Genomic DNA, 20289 nt, shown 5'->3' with positions numbered 1-20289 from the left:
TACAGATCACGAGTCTGAGACTCGTGATCTGATTGGCTATTGAAACCTGACGGTGCCCGTTCATTTACAGCGCACAGGGGCCTGCTCTGTTCAATCTGAAGGCCCCGAGCAAGTTTAATTTTCCTGGCAACACAAGCTAGCTGAAATATGATTGGTTAAAAACGCTACCATAATAAATAAGTTATTTTTCGAGTGTTATTTAAAATAACATTGAAAGCCACTCAACTAAGTGGAAATAATATGACGTAAAGAATACAGAGAATAATTTTGTTAACATATTTCTGAAAATAAAATAACAAATTTATGTTATTCTCAGAAACTTTTCTGAGAATGTTTAGGCCAGCAGAGAAGGCCTTGCTGGCCCTCAGGATCCGCCACTGGGAGTGAATCTTATTTGATCGAAATTGGAATGGATTGTGTTGGGTTTACCTGGTGCTTTAAAGAGGGGCGGGGCTGCCACTGACAGGTGACCGTTTGCTCGACGTATAAAAAGCGGCATTGCAGTTTGTTTCGTTTGATAAAACACTCACTTCGTCGTCAGTATGTCCCAATGGTTGTGTCCGCTTTTCTTTATCAGATATGTAGTTATCCTTCAGATTCAATCGTGCACGCTCGCTTTGTTTGTTTGCTTTGTCATGGGTCCGTTGTGCTTTACGTTTGCCGCATCGCAATCACAGTCAGTTACTGTTCGCAATATTTAGGGTTTTTTTTTGTTTGTTTTTTTAAAGTTGTCATGTTTGTCCGGTTGCACTGGAATGTTTAAACTGAGTAATTTGCGTTACGGCTGGAGTTCATCATGCCGGCGCTCCACTTCCGGGTTTGACCGCTGGGACTTGTAGTACTTCAGTTTGATTCCGCTTGGTATGTTTCTGTTTTATGATTTCTTCGTTTAGACTATGAATAATGATGACGATAATAATGCATAGTGTAAAATCATGGTTGATTAAATTATTTATTAAAATTATTGTGAAGATGAAGGTATTAAATTAATTAATGTCAATTATATACATTTATATTATGATGCATAAAGATAGATATATTCATTTTGTTGCATTTATGTGTACTTTAGGTTATTACCTGCTGCTGCTTCTGTTGCTGCTGCTTCAATAAATGATCAAAAAAAGTACAAAGCGAGTAATCCTTCCATGCTGATTGACGATCCCTATTCAGAGGGCCGTGGAAAAACGGGATTAATTGAACAGATTGCATCAGGTCATATATTGGAGTGAATCGCGTAATTCTTTTGGGCGCGGGGAGGGGGGGTGAGCGGTGAATCGCATGATAGCGTAATTGGAATGACTTTGATTGCATCACACGAAAAACAGCGAATTGTATTGTATTGGATCATAAATGGAGCGAATCGTATCACATAAGAATTGGAATGAATTGTATCAAGTGATAAATGGAGTGAATTATATTGAATCAGAATTGGAATGAATCATCACATTGCACCGGAAATGGCGTGAAGGCTATCAAATCTTGTTGTGTACAGTGGACTGTACTGTATAGTATTTGGGATAAATCGAGTTGGATCGGAATTGGCGTCAATCATATTGAATCGCATTGGGTTGGCGTGAATCATATTTTATCGAAATTAGAGTGAACCATATCATACTGTGTTGTACTTGCAGTGAACCAAACCACGTAAATTGAGTTAATTGTATTGCAGTAAGGCATTGTAATTGGAATAGGTTGTTTCGCGTGACATCATAAACGGAGTGAATTTTAATGTACCAAAACGTAATTGTAATGAGCCGTGGCAACACTTTGGACACACGCTGGGTGCCGGATTTGGATGCTTGCAGTTCTTCTTTCTTCCAGTAGGTGGCACCATCACCTCTATGTATCTTTTTTTTTTTTTTTTTTTTTTTTTTGCGCAAGCCCGCGGTGACTTTTTACTCTGCTACTTTTTGTGTGCCTGTGTCATGTCTACAGAGAGGTTGAGAGCTGATGGACGTGAAAAAGAAGGAAAAGAAGAACGCGGAGCCGTTCAGCCGCTCGGAGGTTTTCAGCCAGCTCAGGAGGGAACTCCACGGACAGTTGCAGTCCGATCGTTCCAACATCTTCATCATCCTGGGAGCCTCGGTCAGTCCAATTTACTTAGTCAACCTAGTTAATCTTATTTGATGAATGTTACTTATTCACTGGCTGTTGGCCATTGGCGATTCTGCACTCAACAATGTCGGAAAGGGACTTGTATCGATTAGATTGGCTTCGGCATATAAAGCTCTTGTGCTGCAAAATTAAAAATTGACTTGTTAGTATGCATCAAGTCACATGCACATGTATTTACTTGCAAATGGAATGTGTTCAAAGTCTGCCGGTTTCTCTCTCTCTCTCTCTCTCTCTCTCCCTCCCTCCCCAACTGCCCTTTGGACCCCACATTCATACTTCACTCGACAGCTATTATCATTTTGGCATCAGAATTAGAATCAGCTCAACTGGCATTGCACAGAAAAGTCAAAAACGGCACAACAAAATATCCTTGTACAGCTCAGTGTCCAATGTCCACGCTTTTTCACACATACACATGGACACAGCCACACACAATGTGGTCTTAAATACAGTCATACCGAAAATACTCATGTCAACAAATAATACCTACAATGAATAATTTTTCAATAACTAATGCCCCCCAAATTAAAACCTACATGTATCTGAAGTAGCAACATCATGTATTACATTAATAAGATAAAACCATATCAAAAACATATGTTGTGAATGGTTTTGTTGTCCAAACAACAAAATGTTCAAGAAATACAGAATTTGAAAGTTGAAATGACAATGAAAAGATAGACGTTAAAACAAATACCATTAGGGGGTCTTGTAAAATGTGTATATGTGATGTGTTTTGGCTTCTTCTGGTTTGGTCAAAAATGGCGATTTTGAGATTTTTCCAAAAATGATCCCGTAGGGAGATCTTGCCAAAAAGAAGATCTACTCAACTTTATGGTGAGTCTAATTTAAAAATAAAAAAACAAATCCTTTGATGAAAAGCTTCATTTGTTGAAGTTAAGTGTGTTCTCTTGACTTAGGTGGTTGTTCCGAGATGGCCTGCTTCCAGAGGACAGCTACTTTGTGGGCTTTGCCCGCTCTAATTTGACGGTGGAGGACATCAAGGTGGCTTGTCTGCCTTACATGAAGGTAGCCGTTGTTGTTTTTACTGGTATTTTCCATCTCTTTTAATCATTACACTTAACCTGGCAACCCACCCAGTAAATATGCCACGATGCGGAGTGCAGAGGCCACCAAATGAAATACATTGAGGGAGCTCCAAAGATTTTTACATTTGGTTTTGGAAACCATGCTTGTGCTCAAATTTGGAAAAAGCCAACGGTGACATGCAAGGCTTCTAACTCTAAGATGAGAGATACCACAACTTTTATCTGTCACTGTAATACACAAAATCAAGGGTCACGTCATTGTTGAGCTCACAAATAGCTGGTCAAACATGAACTAAGCTTCATGCAAGTTATAAGTTTTACTAAGAAGACAAAGTAATAAAACAGTGCAGAGAATGACTCTTAAAAAATGTGATTATTAATGTGCTAGGTAGACTTGTATGCATTGACGCCGCCTTGTTGACTTGTTGACATTCATTAAGTCTCTTATTAACGCAGTCTAATTACAGTAATATATTTTGGAAACAGAAAAAGCAATTACTTGTTCCTTGTCCTCAGGTGACTGATGGCGAAGGTGAGCGACTATCCACCTTCTTCAGCAGGAACTCGTACCAGAGCGGTCGCTACGACGACGCCGGTTCTTTCCGCAAGCTTGATGCTCATGTGTCCTCTCTGCCTGGCGGAGCCGAGGCCAACCGGCTCTTCTACCTGGCGTTGCCTCCCACCGTCTACCACCATGTCTGCACAAACATCAGCGACCACTGCATGAGCCCCAAGTCAGTATGCGCGCACGCACGGCACCCCCCCCCCCACACACACACACACAATAAATCTATTGTCATGTTATTCCACGCCAAGACGATTGATTGATTGATTTTCTCAAACCATTTAAACTTCAAAAGATACAAAGAATATCAAAATGGAAGTGTACACTTTTCCCAGAATTCTTTGTTTTTCCAGACACTCACAAAAAAAAAAAAAAAACATTCACGTGAATCAGGCATTCATCAACAAAGTACAACATCATTCCAATTCAAAATTTGAACTTCTCAGCTCTTTAGTACATCTTGGCAACTATATTCCACATTCTTAAAATTCTATGCATTGCACACCAAAATTAAAAAGTTCCAGTCATATTTGACCTGCGTACTTTCACATTTCTGGAGTCGGACCGAGTCGAAACTTTCCAACTTAAAGTTTCTTGTTGTACGTTTCAGCAATTCGATGAATTATAAAACTCCAAAAATTTCTTCACAAATTCCTTTCTATAGTTTGTTCATCACTTTCCATTAAAAAAAAACTGCATCACAATATGTAACTTTTCCTCATTCATTCATTTCCATTTTTTTAGAAACTTTTACCCCATCTTGAACCTTCTTCAAATTCCACAGAAATAAGAGAAACAAATTAGGTTTTGTATACACATAATGTGATTAGTGACAATAAGTGCCACTTTTTGGGAAAACAATGTGATGAGAATGTAACAATAATGTGGAAAAAGTGGCTGAATTAAGCGACCAAATGGCTAAGTTGTCAAACTGCTTATGCGTATATAAAATAGCTCCACTCCTTCCACAGCCATGTTTTTTTGTGTAAGCGGTGCACATTGGCAAGGATGCATTTCGCATGACAGAAACCACTTTCAAATAACTGAAAAAAAAAAAAAATCATCCTGAGAAATTAACCCTTTCGGAGACGGTGGTTACTACAGTGGACAGCTTATCATGTTATCCGGTTACAGGGTGCAGGAAAGGGTTAAATAGAATGCGTGCCTAAAATCACTGACTCGCTCCGCCCAACCAAGTGGTAAGCCTTCATTTCCCCAGCAGAGGTTGGAACCGGCTCATCGTTGAGAAGCCTTTCGGACGTGACCTGCAGAGCTCGCAGGAGTTGTCCACACACATGGCCTCGCTCTTTGCAGAGAAACAGATCTACCGCATTGACCACTACCTGGGCAAAGAGATGGTCCAGAACCTCATGGTGCTTAGGTAGCATGCACGCAACTCACACAAACACACACCTGGACATCACGGTCCCGTCCCACCACCTGCGTCTAACACCTTAATCCTTCATTTTTGAAAAATAAATATTTTTTTTTTTTTTACAAATTCAAGATATAAAAAAGCGTATTTATGAAAACCAGAAAAAGTAAATAACATTTCAAGAGATAAGTATACTTTTTTTTAGACTTCTTGAAAAGTTTCTGTAGCACGTGATCCCATTACATTGTGAACTGTTTGACAAAATAATGCGACAATTATCTGATGATCACCAAGCAAAAACATACACCCTGGCCTACATGTACTGCATGTGATTTTTTTTTCCAGATTAGATGGATTAGAACACAGTTGAGGTTTAAATTTTGATAGCATAAAAGTCAACGATGCTAGCTAGCTGTTAAATGTCAACAGGTATCAGGTAACTTGACTTCTTCCTCTTCTTACGAGTACTATGTAATTTGATTACGGGGAAATTATATGGTGTGCAGAGAATTTTTGTCTTCATTGTGCCAAGTTATCAAAACAGGTCTAGAAATAAATGCCAGTCTTTTTTTTCCAAACAAGTGTTTGTGTACGCGTAAGTACAGAGCGGGAGGACTTCTGAGCTACACCGTTGTGCACACTTTCATTTCTTCCTCCTTCTAGATTTGGCAATCGCATTTTCGGACCAATTTGGAACAGGAACAACGTGTCATGTGTGGTGCTAACCTTCAAGGAACCTTTCGGGACATATGGCCGCGGAGGATACTTTGATGACTTTGGCATTATTCGGTGAGCGAGCCGGCCGCCAGCCGCCAGAGAGAATGATGGGAATTTGCCCATTGTTTCTTCTTTTTTTGATGAACGCAGAGACGTGATGCAAAATCATCTCCTCCAGATGCTCTGCTTGGCCGCCATGGAGAAGCCCACCTCCACAGGGCCAGATGACGTCAGAAATGAGAAGGTAACAGGGTAGGGCAGTGCAGCGCGCAAGGACAAGCTTCTCCCACTGGTTGGTCTATTGCCGTGACCACTTTGAAAACACTCCGCCGGCCCGTTTCCTATTGCATGCGCCTTCTGACATCACCGCGACCGCACTCTCACAAGAACCGTTGTTTCTTCACATTCATCAGCTTTTCTTTAACCCTTTCAAGGATAGCAGTTACTACAGTGGACAGCTAATCACGTTATCAGGTTCCAGGGTTAATTTGGGTCGTTTTCTAGGTGAAGGTGTTGAAGTGCATCGCTCCCGTGGATGCGTCCAAAGTGCTGCTCGGCCAGTACGTGGGGGACCCCGAGGGCGAGGGCCAAGCCAAGTTGGGTTATCTTGATGACCCAAGTGTCCCTGAAGGCTCCTGCACTCCCACCTTTGCCACTGCTGTGCTTTACGTGCACAACGAAAGATGGGACGGTAAGAGGAGACTTTGTATTGCCTTCACTTGTCGTTTTGACCTTCAATAGGGCTGTGCGATCGGGCTGCCAAAAAAAAAAAAAAAAAACGTCCTTTTTTCCCCACAATAATCCCTTTTTGAACAATTTTTCCCCCTTCTTCTATCGAAAACGCAAAAAGTAATGACAGGCATGATGATAGCTGGAAAGTATTTTTGGCTTGGGCACAGATATATAAATCGGGTCAAAGGTTTGCATTGCATTGTTGATAAAAATCATGACAACATTTTCGGTATTTGGCTTGTAATCTCGTTCCTTTTTGTTCCCTCAAAGGAGTGCCTTTCATCCTCCGGTGCGGTAAAGCGCTAAACGAGCGCAAGGCGGAGTTGCGGCTGCAGTTCACCGACGTGCCCGGCGACATCTTCGGAAATGGATGTCAGAGGAACGAGCTGGTGGTCCGCGTGCAGCCGGACGAAGCCATCTACTTGAAGATGACCACCAAGAGGCCCGGGGCCCACTTCAGCCCTGAGGAGACCGAGCTGGACCTCACCTACAGGAGCAGATACAAGGTGGCCTCAACCCCATGATGGCAGCACCTATCGGTTCTCACCTTCGGGGTTCCAATCTGGGCTCCAGCCTGCCTTCTAGTGTGGCGTTGACATTGCGTTCGCTCTGTGCTCCACTCACATTCCTAAATGTATACACTGTATGCTAGCATGTTAACTGCACTGATGACCAAGAAAATGGAGCAAAGCATTTCCAAAGAAACATCTCTCGTCTCGTCCTGGCAGAACGTGAAGCTACCGGACGCGTACGAGAGGCTCCTGCTGGACGTCATCTGTGGCAATCAAATGCATTTCGTGCGAAGGTTTCCGTCACACCCTTCAGCACTTTGCTCAGTGCCGAAAATGTTGCGCGCTCAATTCCTTTTCTTCCACTTTTCTCCCAGCGATGAGTTACGAGAAGCCTGGAGAATTTTTACTCCTCTCCTGCACCAAATTGACGAGAAGAAGACACGTCCTTTACCCTACAAATACGGGAGGTAAATCGTTTTGTTTTCTTTCATCCAAAATACACTATACATAATCCAATACATAGTCGCCATTTGTCAAAAAAAATTCGAGTAATTTTACGAGTTCAAAGTGTCAAGGAAGTCTGTAATTTCCATTTGGTCAATATTTATTGTGAGTTTGCTTTTCTTCATAGACCTATTTTAATGGAAAGTCTAAAATTCTTGCTTGCTGATGTACAGCTAACAACTTCCATGTATATCTCAACAACATTGTGTTATAGTGTACTAAGAATAGCATGCTAATAAGCTAAAAGTTGGTATACTCTCGCAGCTGTTTCGGCTGCTCTGATGGTCCACATTGGATTCCAGGACTTATTTTAAAATAATAATTAAAACAAAAAACAAAAATAATAATAATAAAAGATACAGCCACGCCTGTCATGCTCACCTACTTTTTATTTATTTTTCAATCACATTTCCCACACTGCTAGCGATTTGTTCATGGACCGAGCTATGCTATGCTAAGTTAGCTGGATAAGCTATAACACGCACTGAGACAAGTTTAACTCAGAGTGCCCACGGGTCCTTAAATTTCATAAAAATCAATTTTAAAAAAAGTTGTAAAATTGTTTTGTTGTTTTTAATTGTCCTTAATTTTCAGGGAAAGCTTCTAAAATTAATAAAAAGAAATAAAATTATAAAAATTAACCTGTGGTGTTCATTTCATTTGTGTATGTCATTTTCCCCACCCTTCCAATGAATAGTTCTGTTGGAAAATGCGCCTGGCGCCCTTCCCCTCAATCCCCGCTGTCAGGCTACATGCCTTCCTGGTTCCCGCTCTGCTTTTCCCGCCGTCTCCGATCGGTTCCGATGATGATCACGTGATCACTTTGGGTCATTTCAGGCCAATTTGACACAGTATGTCAAATAAAGGGTTAGCTGATTGCCCCTAAAAATAAAGATGTGCCCTTCCTTTGGCAGCAATGATTTGAACACCAGCTCAGTGATATTTGGCTTTCTGTTCATTAAATCCACCGTGAATCCCCTGCTCAATGGAGAAAGTCCTTAAAAATGGCAAAATTAGCCCTCAAAAGTCCTTAAAAGGTCCAAAAATAAAAAGCAAGTGGAAGAGTGGGAACCCTGGAACTGCCTGTCATAAGAATTTGCTCCCTTATTGCTTTGCTCCCTTATTTTTGGGGGCACATTCAATGGGAAGGCCTGCATCCACCACCCCCGCCCCACCCCCAAAAAAATAATGGAAGAAGAATCAAATTACAAATATACTAGAATGAGGTATACCTAAAACCATAACTTCATATAGCGACCCAAGAATGTTTTTGAAAAGTATTTATTCCCTCCATTATAATGCATTCCACAACATGCTGATTTTCATTATTTCGTTGGTTAAAATTGAAGTTTCACAATTGGAACATGATGATTGTGCGTGATGTTCCGCTGTCCACAAATAAAACATCAGTCCACGTCAAAGTTCTCGATTGTTCTTTTGTGCTCAGTCGCGGCCCGAGCGAAGCTGATGAGCTGCTGAGGACGTTTGGATTCCGCTATGAGGGGAAATACAAGTGGGTGCAACCTCACTTGTGACCCGCCTGCATGCATGCATGCACACACAGCATGCGCCACTGTTGACAAGTTTCTAAACAATAAAGTTCACTCAAAGTCACTTCTGTATTGTTTGATTGGGTGTGCATGTTGGGAAAACGTGTTATCCATGATGGATGGAAGGACGGACATGGATTCTTGGTGGACCACAAGACTGTCGGAGATCACTGGTGGACTCTTTTTTTAGGGAGAGAAATTATTAAGATTTTATCAAGTCGTCTCCTCACTGTAGGTTTGTTTAAAAATGGAAGAACAAGTTTCTCCTTGTTGCCGGCTTGTGTTTTACTAGTCAGTTACACCAATCAAAACCAATACTTGTGGTCACAAAGACAGGTATTGACATACCGTATACTATGTGCCCCACAAATCTAAACACTGTATTCTGATGAATTCACGTGATAAGAATTTTGCAAATTAATCCACCCATTTTTTTTTTTTCCATCTCCAGGAAAACATTTTACCACCCTCTGTCAATTTCAACAGAGGGTGGTATCAAATCTGCTTCATTCAAAATTAATTACAAAAAAATGCATTCAGAGTAGTGGGGGCACATAGTTTTCCCTTTTATAATGCGGTGTGTCGATTAGTGTCGGCAGCCAAACTCAGCTGGGATAGATTCCCAGCTCACCCGCCACTCAAATGAGGACAAATGCGATGGATGGATAGAAAAATAAATAGTTTATTGAATTCACAACAGTGGTTAAAAATGGAATTTGGTGAGCCCCCAATGAAAGGCTGCCTGCCTTCTTTGTCCTAAGTTATGGCCTTCACATTTGGTCATTTCCTGGCTGCACGGCCGTCCCGGCTTCAATGCCCCTGGCGTAAAGTCGCACCAGCTGCCCGTGAATTCTGATGGACCGACAAGAACACGTTGAATCCTGACAGTAGACCAGGTGTGCCAAACCACAATATTGTCACAATTGATTTATTGCATACACATGTCAAAAACATACACGTTAGTGACGGTAATCACATTTGAATTCAGTATCCACTGCTTCACACAAATATTTATTCATTAAATTAAATAATGACTGCGATTGGCTGGCAACCAGTTCAGGGTGTCCCCCACCGACTGCCCAAAGACAGCAGGGATAGGCTCCAGCACCCCCCACGACCCTTGTGAGCATATGCGGATTAGAAAATGGAATGATTAAATAATGATCATTAAATTAAGTGCAAATTTTTGGGGGTAAAAAATATATAATTTATGAAATAACCAATTTTACATCCATTTCATTTAGGCTATTTAACTGAAATACATTAGAATTATTTGAATATACGCATTTTAAAAAGATTGAAATGAACAATTTTAAATTATTGTATTCAATAATGAACATTTCATGTTCTTTAATAATTAAAATAAGCAAGCTATAAATGTAAAAAAAAAAAAAAAAAACCTGTCAAAATTCCATTTTAATATGTCAAGCTTTTGTATGTTTCCATTAGATCCCCCCCCCCCAGGCGAATCTTGACTTTCGCAAATGGAAGTGTGTCGCATTAGAGCAATCAATGATCAATCAATTTCCTGAGATAGCTCAATACCAAGTGCAAATATTTGCTGTGATGTGGATGATAATTTGTGCCCCAAAAAGAAGTAGGAAGACTGCGCTGTGATTCCTACGGTGTTGCATGTAAAACGTTTGTTTCCCCAGAGCGTGTCCCATGTTGACATTTCAATTTATTTGCTATGCAGTGCTGTCTTCTGCTTTTTGTACCACAACGAGTCATTTGTCAACAAATTACAGTGCAAACATTAAAAGTGAAATGTGAAACTTGGCCGGTCTCTTGCAATCCGTCTATGGTGCAACCTCCAATTTAGAATAATTGTCATCCAAACTTTGGTTGCAGGTTACATCAGACTATCCGTCCTGAGTCCACTGTTCTATTGACCACTTGACATTTAATGGAACAGAGGCTAGTTCTGATGGCACAGCAACCCAAATCTTGACTTTTGAGAGATGGATGAAGGATTCTGAGGAAGAAAATTGCTTTTGCAGGGGAAGCCTGATGTTTTGCTATTTGTACAAATTGTTTTGAAAAATGCACATCTCAATTCTGATCTGAGAAATGGACCAAAGTGACTGAGAAAAACCAGCAAAATATTTCAGATGAAATATTCCCCTAAAAGTGACCTTTTTTTGCTCCTCTAATCTACAAATAAAACCGCCCACGTCACTGTTTTAAGAACCAAATGTAGTTCGGGCACACAGATTTTGCAAATGTTGACGCATCACCTGCAGAGGATGTCGGTGAAGGGCAGAATCTCCCCGTCACAGTTCCACACGGACGTCGTCGGAGCTTTGCTGCAGCACACGCCGCACAGGACCCCACACGTTGCTTTTGGAGGTTGTGGGCGTTTTCTGGTCAGGTGCTGCTGAGAGCCATTCCTGCTTATGTCCTCCTCGTAGCCTCTCTTCTCCTCCTCCTCTTCTTCTTCTGCTGCTGCTGCTGCTGGACTGGGTTCTCTCACCTCCTTATACACATCCTCTTCTTCACCAGAGGATGCCGAGAAGCGAATGGCCTTGACACGATGGACCTCCACAAACGGGAGATCAAACTAACCACAAACAGGAAAAGAAACATCATCTAGCAAGTCGGCAACCCTAACATGAATCGAATGTTAGGAAAAGCAAATGACATTATTCAAAACAATTGTGTTTTTTTTTCTCCCCTCGGGGATTTCATTTTTCATCTTAACTCCCACAGAACTAATCAAAATAAATATTTGTTAGCTCACAGATCATGTGTAAATACGTGCTTCATCATGTAGAAACTCAAGTAGAGGTGTACAGGTGAGGAAATGGCAACTTTGGCAAAATATTGTCAGTTACGGGCGTAATCATCATATCTCAAAAGCAGCACTAAATAATACAAAATGACACAAACACTTTCGAAAACGGAATCAACAAAAACCACAACAAAAAAACAAACAAACAAAAACACTCATCCTGGGGGAGAAAAAAAAAAAGATAATATGATGAATACTTTTGGCACCTGATCCTGTGAGCTGGTGTGCCTGTAGAGGTACTTGAGGAAGCCCAGCGGGTGAGAGTCCCAAACTAGGATGAGGTCGCCCGTTCCGTCGGCCAGGTGAGCCGAGGGCGAGAGGCCCAGAGGACTTTTAGGACACGAGCACGACATACAAGTCAGAGAGACGCACCGGAACCTGCCCTCCACCCTCACCCAGTCACCTGAAGCGCACACACACACACACACACACACACACACACACACACACACACACACACACACACACACACACACACACAATTGTAAAATGGATCATGTCAATGCCATTTGTACAGAAGCAACTGAGCACAGAAGTTATCAGTGGCACTTTCTTGTCTGAGCCTTTGTAAAATTGTCAGCTAAAAAAAGGATCTAAAAATCTTATTCCTATATTTGCAGTTTGGTCAAATTGGCACTGATATGTGTTTGTGTAAATGATTCAACATTATGTCCATGTTTGTATCTATTCATTGACTGAAATATAACTGAATGAAGTGTGTCAAATTTTCATGATTTTATTCAAATGAGAATAAATTGTAACATGGGCTCTAATTCATTAGATTTGTGTTTTAATCAAGTCCAACCACTCTTAAAGGAAGGCTTCATTAATTTTACAGGTCGCTTGATTGGGCGTAATTCATCATGCAGTGCCAAAAAGTGCAAGGGTTTCAATCCAAACAAGGTGCGCACTGGCATGTTATTCCCAGACGAGGAGGTGTTCACAGTTGGAGAGGAGACATGCCACGCAGGTGACGTTAAAAACAAACGCTGTGCCAAGTATTTTCAATAAGCAAGAAGTGGGAGATGAGCCTAACTACCTGAAGGAGGTTCTGCTTTGTCTCAAACCTTGGCAATTCCTTGCGGGCAGTTATGTCCTTAATGCAAGCCGAGTCGGGACTTAAACATGAAGCCGCTGAGACACCGGACCAAAGCAGCACTCTGCTCTTCATGCACGGCAGGGTTCCTACTCTTCCGCTTGCTTTTTATTTAGGGACCTTTTAAGGACTTTTGGGAGCTAATTGAGCCATTTTTAAGGACTTTTTCTCCATTCAGCAGGAGATTCACAGTGGATTTAATGAACAGAAAGCCACACATCACTGAGCTGGTGTTCAAATCATTGCTGTATTGCATGTAGCCCGACAGTGGGGTTTGAGGGGAAGGGCGGCAGGCGCAATTTCCGACAAAACTATTAATTGGAAGGGTGGGGAAAATGACATACATAAATGAAATGAACACCACAGGTTAATTTTTTATGGATTTTTATTGATTTTACAAGCTTTCCCTGAAAATTGAGGACAATTAAGAACATAATTTTACAACTTCTTTTTTATGGATTTTTATGAACTTTAAGGACCCGTGGGAACCCTGGATTCAGGTTTGGGCGATTCAGCAAGTAAGGATACATTAAGGACAGCATTGTCCATAAATGTGTAGCGAGCCGATGACATGGCACTATCGACCGCACTTCCTGGTCTACTCGTTCTCCAATTATTAAATTTATCACTGTTGTCTTTATTAAATACAAAGTACATTTTTGTCATGCATGCGCAAAACTTACAACAAATTACACATTTCTCACATCCAAAAATCCATCCGATCGCTGATTTGATATTTCTAAATCTGAATCGTCGATTGGCCGTACATGAAAAATCACACAAAGTACTTTTAAACCATACACAGATATCACATGACAATAAATGTGCTGGTATTTAATTCAAGTTACACTCGGTAGAGTAACACGAAGAGTTTCAAATTTGATCACGGTTTATTAAAAAAAAAAAAAACATTATATCCTGATAACAAACACAACAACAAATCTAAAAGAAAATATAAGTGGGAACACTGAGAAATGTGTTCAACGAGCACACAGTGTACATGTTCAAGTGCGTTTGTGTGTGCGCGCGTGTGTGTGTGTGTGTGTGTTACCCTCTGAGTCACCGCTGTTCTGGCTGAGATACGAGCTGCATAGTGAGCTTGAATCTGAAGACTGGGGGAAAAGCCTCTCTGTGCTCCTGGAACACACATCGCAACTGCACACGCGCACAAAGACAAAAACACACACGCACGCACGCATATGACAGACACACAAGTGCGCACGTTAAAATATGAAACATGTTTTTAGAATTGTATTACACCACTGCAATGAAACAAAAGATTTATTTTATTAGTTTTATTTAATATTATTTATGGTTTATCACAAGCTGGGTTGTAATAGTTTCAGACTAAATATTATGGATGGTTTAATTTTTTGTTTGTTAAATTCAGTTAGTATTTCGATTTTTTTTAGTTTTATATAATGCTTCATTTTAGTTTGCATGAGTTTTAGTATTATTATGATTATTTTTTAAATTTGTATAATTAGTAGTAAATGGCCTCAAAAAATAAATACAATCGATCAGTCGGGAGCCACTAGATTTTATTTTTGTCCCATCAGGAAAAAAAAAACCTTCTGTTCTGATTTATTTTCATTTCCTAATCTGTTACCCTGAGAGGCAGCGCGTCTTGTCCCTCGGGCTGGAAAGCATCGGGTCTGCCGGCAGGAAGTGAACGACACCCGGGTAGCTTCTATTACTCAGATACACCACCATGCCTGCATGGACCAAGGACGGCTACATCAACTTACATGACAAAATGGTGTAAAACAAAGTATGTGAAGCTTTTTCAATGACCGGAATTCTTGCATAGGGTCATAAAAATCGACCTTGAAGCTCATCAGTCCATCCTAAGACACTTTGGCAATAAATAGAGAAAGTTCAGCACTAGTCTCCCTAGGAGAGGTTGTGAGCAAATTGACATTTTAGCACTGAGAGTAGTAACTCTCCATAGGAGAGGTGATCCTCCTCAATAAGGCGAAGAGGAATACAGGTCATTCCAAGGCGTTCACATACTTTTTTTTTTTTTTTTTCCGGCATCCCGGTCTCATACCAGCATAGTCGTATCTGAGCGGTCCCATCCAGCGCTTTCTTTCGCTCTGGGCAAGCACGTCCCCGAAAAAGCCGTAACCCAGCAGGGATACTGAGTAGCGCACCAGAGTGCTAGAGTGATGCACCGAGCACACGTCCAAAGGCTGAGAGTCGCCTGCAAACGCAACAAGACCAACTCCGAGTCACGGTTCATTTGACTTATGCCAAAATGGAGAACTTTTTCATCTGTGTGTGCATCGATTTGGTTACGTCGCCAACAGGAAGACAAAACAAAATAAACATGAAAAAAAAGTGTAGATGATTTTTTTATTTTTATATGGTGGCATCACATGTTTTATAAAGCCTCTTGCATGAATTGCCAATTTGGACTTTTAAGGTGCTTCTGCAGGACTTTACTGTGAAATCACTCTGCCACTGTCTCTTCGAATGGAAGGACGCACAATGAACAATGCTGTAAAGCGGGAACAGGAAAAAAGTGTTTTTTTTCAGTTTTTTTACCAATGATGATGTGCAAAGCTGAAGTGACGGGATCGATCACCCCAATGGTGGCGAAGCACACGCAGTCTGTGGAGCCTAAGAAATAAAAAATTATTAAATTTAAAAAAAAAAGAAAAAAGTCACGATGACTGTGTGACTGGTGTCAGCTTTTCGTGTTTGGCACCGACCTGCCGGGATGATGCCGATATGGAGCGGACACGCTTGTAACACGGCTGACGGCTCGTTCTCACATAAGCCCGCCTCTTGTTGCGTGCGGCCAATCACGCCGTGGAGCACCTCACTGAACATGCCGTCACCACCAACACACACCACACTGTTGTATGCACACAAAAATAATGAGTTGTGCGCGCGCGCACACAGACGCGCGCGCGCGCGCGCACACACACACACACACACACACACACACACACACGTACCCGTTAAAGCCTGTGAGGTCTTTCTTGAGGAGGTGGTCTCGGGCCTGATTGGCTCGCTCTGTTACTAAATGTACAATAAAGAATGACATCAGAATCTGAATAATAAACAACCTGGAAATCAGACAGTGATTTACTTAGGTTCAGGGTTTTTCAATATGTGCTTTGACATGGACTGGCGACCATGCCATTGTTATGTGAAGATGCCCTGACTAGCCCAATGCGAGAAATTGGAGGGCTCATTATTATACATTATGCACAATGCAGCCGCCGTCCATGTTACCAATACATTACATAACGGCTGCGCGAGACATGCTCGGGTCCACCTGTAAATGAAAAGCAAATTTCTTTCTGCACGGTATCTAAAACAAACTACAACGGGGAATTAACATTTGGAATCGCATAATTTAGTTAACGCACTTTATGATCATAGTTGTTATGTGACACCTTTTTGTTTATTTTGTTTGTTTGGGGTTTTTTTTAGGTGATTTGTTCTGTTAATGTTGTCAAGTGGTAAAGACAAACTGTTACCAGTGCTTTAAGTGGGCTAGTTCGCAGCACTACTACGGAGGACCAGAACTTCTCAATTTTGGCCTCTCGCGTACCGGGTCTTTTTACGGCGTACCGGGCCTTCACATCAGGCCACAGTACTGTCTTTTGTTCGATTTCTCGCTTACACTTTTTGATGCACATGCAACTACTTCGGTAATTTGGGTAGCTCAAAAAAGTTGTTTTTTTTTCCTGCTTCAGATAAGTTTTATTTGGCATGCACGGCGTGATTAAGACATGTTAAGGAAACTACAGACATACTCATAAATACGCCACCAACGCAAAAACTAACTTCAAAATAAAGGTTTATCCAAAATACATTGATCCCAGTGCAATAGCCTGAGTAGGCTTATTACTTTGAAGCGCCGAGTGACCTGGTGTGTTTTCTTACCGATAACATGACAGCTGATTCCAGCCAGCTCAAAGAGAGGAGCAGCCAGAGAGTCGTAGATGTGCCTTCCTTTCTTCTTCCCTCCAAGTGGATTGATAAAGACCAGTAACCTGCTTGGACGCAAAGGACCTGAGAGCGGATCAGCATGGATGATGATATTTCATTCTCAAGCATGCAAACATGATCCGTTTGAAATGATGGGATTCCTCACAATGAGTTTTGAAAGCTGCTCTCAAATGTTTGGTCCACTGATCCCTCAGGACCCGACTAGGACAGCTGAACTGGGTTTGACCCAGTCGCCACAGCAACCCACGGGAGCTCCCGCTGCTCACGCGTTTCACGTAGAACACTGGAACATAAAACGGAACAGAAAGGAAGTGAAACACAAAATCACTAAAAATGAAACTGTTTTTCTCATTTATCTATGCCGGTGATGTATAGTGACCATCAGAAATATGAAATACTCTTCCACTAGAGGGCAGAAGGGCACCCATCTATTGACTTTCATACAACAGAATAATAGTTTTGTGTCATCAAACACGCCCACATTTCACACTAACGAGTGCTCAACAACATTGAGCAGATAAACGAATAAACCCTCTTCTAACGACCCACCAGTGAAATCTTTGTCTGAGTCCTCTGCAGACTTGTGGGGCAGGACGCTCACTCGCCCCTCCTCCACGCCGACGACATCCGCCACCGGCACTGAAACTGAAAACCAAACAAGCGCCGTCATGAAACACGAGAAAGTCAATGATCTGCCTTTTTTTCCATTCAAGGCATGCGCCACAAAAGACGACATCAAGTCCGTTTGATCTCCAACAATTTGGATTACCATGGAAAGACAAAAGTGATTCTGTAGTGAAAACAAAACTTTCTAGGGAACACAATGAGCACATACAGGCACATATGGCAGGTTTTGGTGATTAAAAAAATAAATAAAATACCAAAGAAAATCCTTTCAAACCTTATTCCAGCATTCGTGTGCCCTATAAACTGTTCAACAAAAAAAAATCTTTGAGAGGGGATGTAAAAATAAACAAGTGAGTGATGTGGTTGCCAAAGTGTGCACACCCCAACTCTGGATGTAGTTTTAGTCAGTCACATTCAAACTCATTTTAAAAAGGAGCCAGCACACACCTGACACCAATTCAAGTGTGTTATAAAGTGAGGTTCTAGTAGGCTTTTTCTGACATTTTCTTTCCCGTTCCTCACACAAAACTTTCAGGAAGCGTGTTCTATTTGTTGAGTGTTCGGTACTCTCGTATACACTTGACACCACAGTTAGCTCATCTGTCACTGTCGGGCTCGTTAATGCTGTTGAACCGGTTGTCCGTGTTTTCCGTGCTTCCTCCAAGTGCTTATACTGACAACCTTAAACCGCTCTCCTAGAAGACACAATAACACTAACGCACTTTAATAAGTGCACTCCATTTTCGATTGAACTCCAACTAGTGTGGTTAATAATGTCCAAATGCAAGAAAAGTATATTTGTTGCCTTTGAAGCTTCTTCCTGCTTTTGGCACCTGCAAAATCGTTCATGTTTTCTCTTCACAAAGTAGAAATGGTCAATGGTCAGCCCGCTGCAGGCTACAACTGGGCTCTTCCCATTTTTCGGTCAATTTTGAAATATTGCCCCTCACACCACATGGAAAAACTCAACTAAGCGTAACTTGCCTTTTTTACAATTCTAAAACTGTATTTCAAAATTTCTCTACTGACTGCGAAAGATCCTCAGAATTCAGTACGTCCATATCCAAAAACGTTTCCACAATTTTCAACACACAAGAAAACTCAATGAGAAATTCATCACAAAATAATGTTCCTAATCGTTTCAATGTCAATCCAAACAATTGAGCTCATTTAGAACATCCTGGCGACGAGTTGGCACATTCCAATTATTCCCACTTTTCTATTAGTCCATTTTAAAAGAATACAATTTTCAATTTGCCATTTAAAAAAATCTTGACATATTCTACATATTGCCCTGCTTGTTCCACCTTTCCTGTCTGGTCCAAACTTCAAGTCTCACGATGTACAGGCCATCAATTTTATTGACGCAAATTGCATTTTCTGGACAGTGCAGGTGGGACGTGAATGAAGCATCGATTTACTGTTTAAGTCACATAACACACGTTTGTAATGGACTATTTCATGAAATGAGCAGGTGATGTGCTGGGGCGGGGGATGGGAAAGTGCAACGTACTTGTTTTGTCATGGCGGTTCTTGTTCCCTATTCGGGTCCAATTGAAGGTCCAGCCGGTGAGCACGCCTCGGTAGCGGCTGTTGCCGAGCCACAAGCTCGACTCCATCCGGACGCCACACTTGGCCACGACTCCACCTTTGCACCTTTGCCACCTTCACTGACGAGCTCGGACTGAGCGGGAAGTCGAGTGTTGCACACGCCGGGTTAGACCGACTGGTAGGCGCGGTGCTTCTCGTTCTGGTTTATTTAGAAGCCGCCCGCCTGTGAGAAGAACGCCGATTGGCTCCTCATTGGACTCGAATAAAAACGGAGGTCCCCGTGGGAAACTTTTAATTTTAAGGAAAGGTACGCGTTTTATTTGGAAAATGAACATGGTTTTGAAAACGAAGTGCATTGAAAAAAAAAAAAAGAATACAAACGTACATGTAAAAATGTTGGCGATACTATTTTTCGTTTCAGAAATTCATTGCGTGTTTTTGTGAACATTTCTTCGGTTTTATTGTTCATAAATTCTGTTCGAGTTTTATGTACAGCCCTTTTTTTCCAGTTGCAGTTGTTTACAAAGTGTTTTACACGTAAAACTGAGTTGAGAATGATTAACTAATTAACATTTAATTAAAAAATATATCAGTATTAAATACACAACGAACACGACTGAATAAAAAAAACAACCAATTTTAGGGAAAAAATTGCTAAATAAACGCAACTATATTGAATAGAATTTCAGAACTTTTATAGTATATATATTTTTAATAATCACTTGATTGACCAACCAATTATTGTGATTTTGCTAAACGAATACAAACAAGTATTTAATGAAGTTCTTTTTTACTATGTTTTTATATTACTCGTTTAACACATTTTCGGAAAAATGAGTAAAATACTCGGCAACAGTTAGGGGTGTTCACGCGGCAACTTTTGCTCCGGTGCAGCACAGGGGCTGCCCCCATAGAGCGTTCACACGTACAAAGTTACACCGGTGTAGCCCCTGAAAACGGCCTAAACGGGAGCAAATTTAACCCTGCTCAAGGAGGTGATTTAAAAATTTGCTCCGGAGTAAATGCTCGTTTGCAGGGCAGCACCAATGTAAAATGGTACGTGTGAACGCTACAGGGGTAGACTCGCTATGCATGAGAAGAGTTGATTCCATACGGGTCGAATGCGTTGCTTTCGTGCT

The 20289-nt window shown here is 41.3% G+C and overlaps 2 protein-coding genes across 3 annotated transcripts; one reads left to right on the top strand and one right to left on the bottom strand.

Annotated features, from left to right (window-relative positions):
• The first annotated feature begins 1871 nt into the window (after nucleotides 1–1871).
• On the top strand, nucleotides 1872–9188 carry LOC109528423 (glucose-6-phosphate 1-dehydrogenase-like). The gene is made up of 12 exons (XM_019890982.1): nucleotides 1872–2085; nucleotides 2915–2952; nucleotides 3036–3144; nucleotides 3681–3898; nucleotides 4952–5110; nucleotides 5768–5893; nucleotides 5972–6065; nucleotides 6326–6512; nucleotides 6824–7059; nucleotides 7282–7358; nucleotides 7440–7532; nucleotides 9017–9188. The coding sequence occupies exons 1-12, from the start codon at nucleotides 1951–1953 to the stop codon at nucleotides 9102–9104; spliced, it is 1560 nt and encodes a 519-aa protein (XP_019746541.1). The 5' UTR covers nucleotides 1872–1950; the 3' UTR covers nucleotides 9105–9188.
• A 591-nt stretch (nucleotides 9189–9779) lies between these two features.
• LOC109528422 (ceramide kinase) lies at nucleotides 9780–19349 on the bottom strand. 2 transcript variants are annotated; one of them, XM_019890980.1, is made up of 13 exons: nucleotides 19113–19349; nucleotides 17522–17617; nucleotides 17118–17255; nucleotides 16907–17035; nucleotides 15970–16033; nucleotides 15721–15866; nucleotides 15554–15628; nucleotides 15057–15209; nucleotides 14616–14721; nucleotides 14058–14161; nucleotides 12108–12313; nucleotides 11357–11679; nucleotides 9780–9971 (listed from the first exon to the last, which is right to left on the bottom strand). In XM_019890980.1, exons 1-13 carry the CDS (start codon nucleotides 19216–19218, stop codon nucleotides 9890–9892), a joined length of 1728 nt encoding a protein of 575 aa, XP_019746539.1. In that variant the 5' UTR covers nucleotides 19219–19349; the 3' UTR covers nucleotides 9780–9889. The 2 variants fall into 2 exon arrangements, with proteins under 2 accessions (XP_019746539.1, XP_019746540.1); XM_019890981.1 differs by having other exon boundaries at nucleotides 12117–12313; nucleotides 19113–19348.
• Between the last annotated feature and the right edge of the window lie 940 nt (nucleotides 19350–20289).

The sequence above is a fragment of the Hippocampus comes genome, unplaced genomic scaffold, assembly GCF_001891065.2.
Source record: "Hippocampus comes isolate QL1 unplaced genomic scaffold, H_comes_QL1_v1.1 scaffold174, whole genome shotgun sequence".
NCBI lineage: Eukaryota > Metazoa > Chordata > Actinopteri > Syngnathiformes > Syngnathidae > Hippocampus > Hippocampus comes.
The sequence above is the reverse complement of the archived record's forward strand: the minus strand, read 5'-3'. Positions and strand labels throughout refer to the sequence as shown.

Coding starts and splice junctions, on each gene's coding strand:
- LOC109528423 (XM_019890982.1), top strand. CDS start 1,951: ATGGACGTGAAAAAGAAGGAAAAGAAGAACGCGGAGCCGTTCAGCCGC. Junction 3,899..4,951: donor GACCACTGCATGAGCCCCAA/GTCAGTATGCGC, acceptor TTTCCCCAGCAG/AGGTTGGAACCGGCTCATCG. Junction 7,533..9,016: donor TTACCCTACAAATACGGGAG/GTAAATCGTTTT, acceptor TTTTGTGCTCAG/TCGCGGCCCGAGCGAAGCTG.
- LOC109528422 (XM_019890980.1), bottom strand. CDS start 19,218: ATGGAGTCGAGCTTGTGGCTCGGCAACAGCCGCTACCGAGGCGTGCTC. Junction 17,036..17,117: donor AGCAGCTTTCAAAACTCATT/GTGAGGAATCCC, acceptor ATCCGCTCTCAG/GTCCTTTGCGTCCAAGCAGG. Junction 14,722..15,056: donor GCTCAGATACGACTATGCTG/GTATGAGACCGG, acceptor TGGTCCATGCAG/GCATGGTGGTGTATCTGAGT.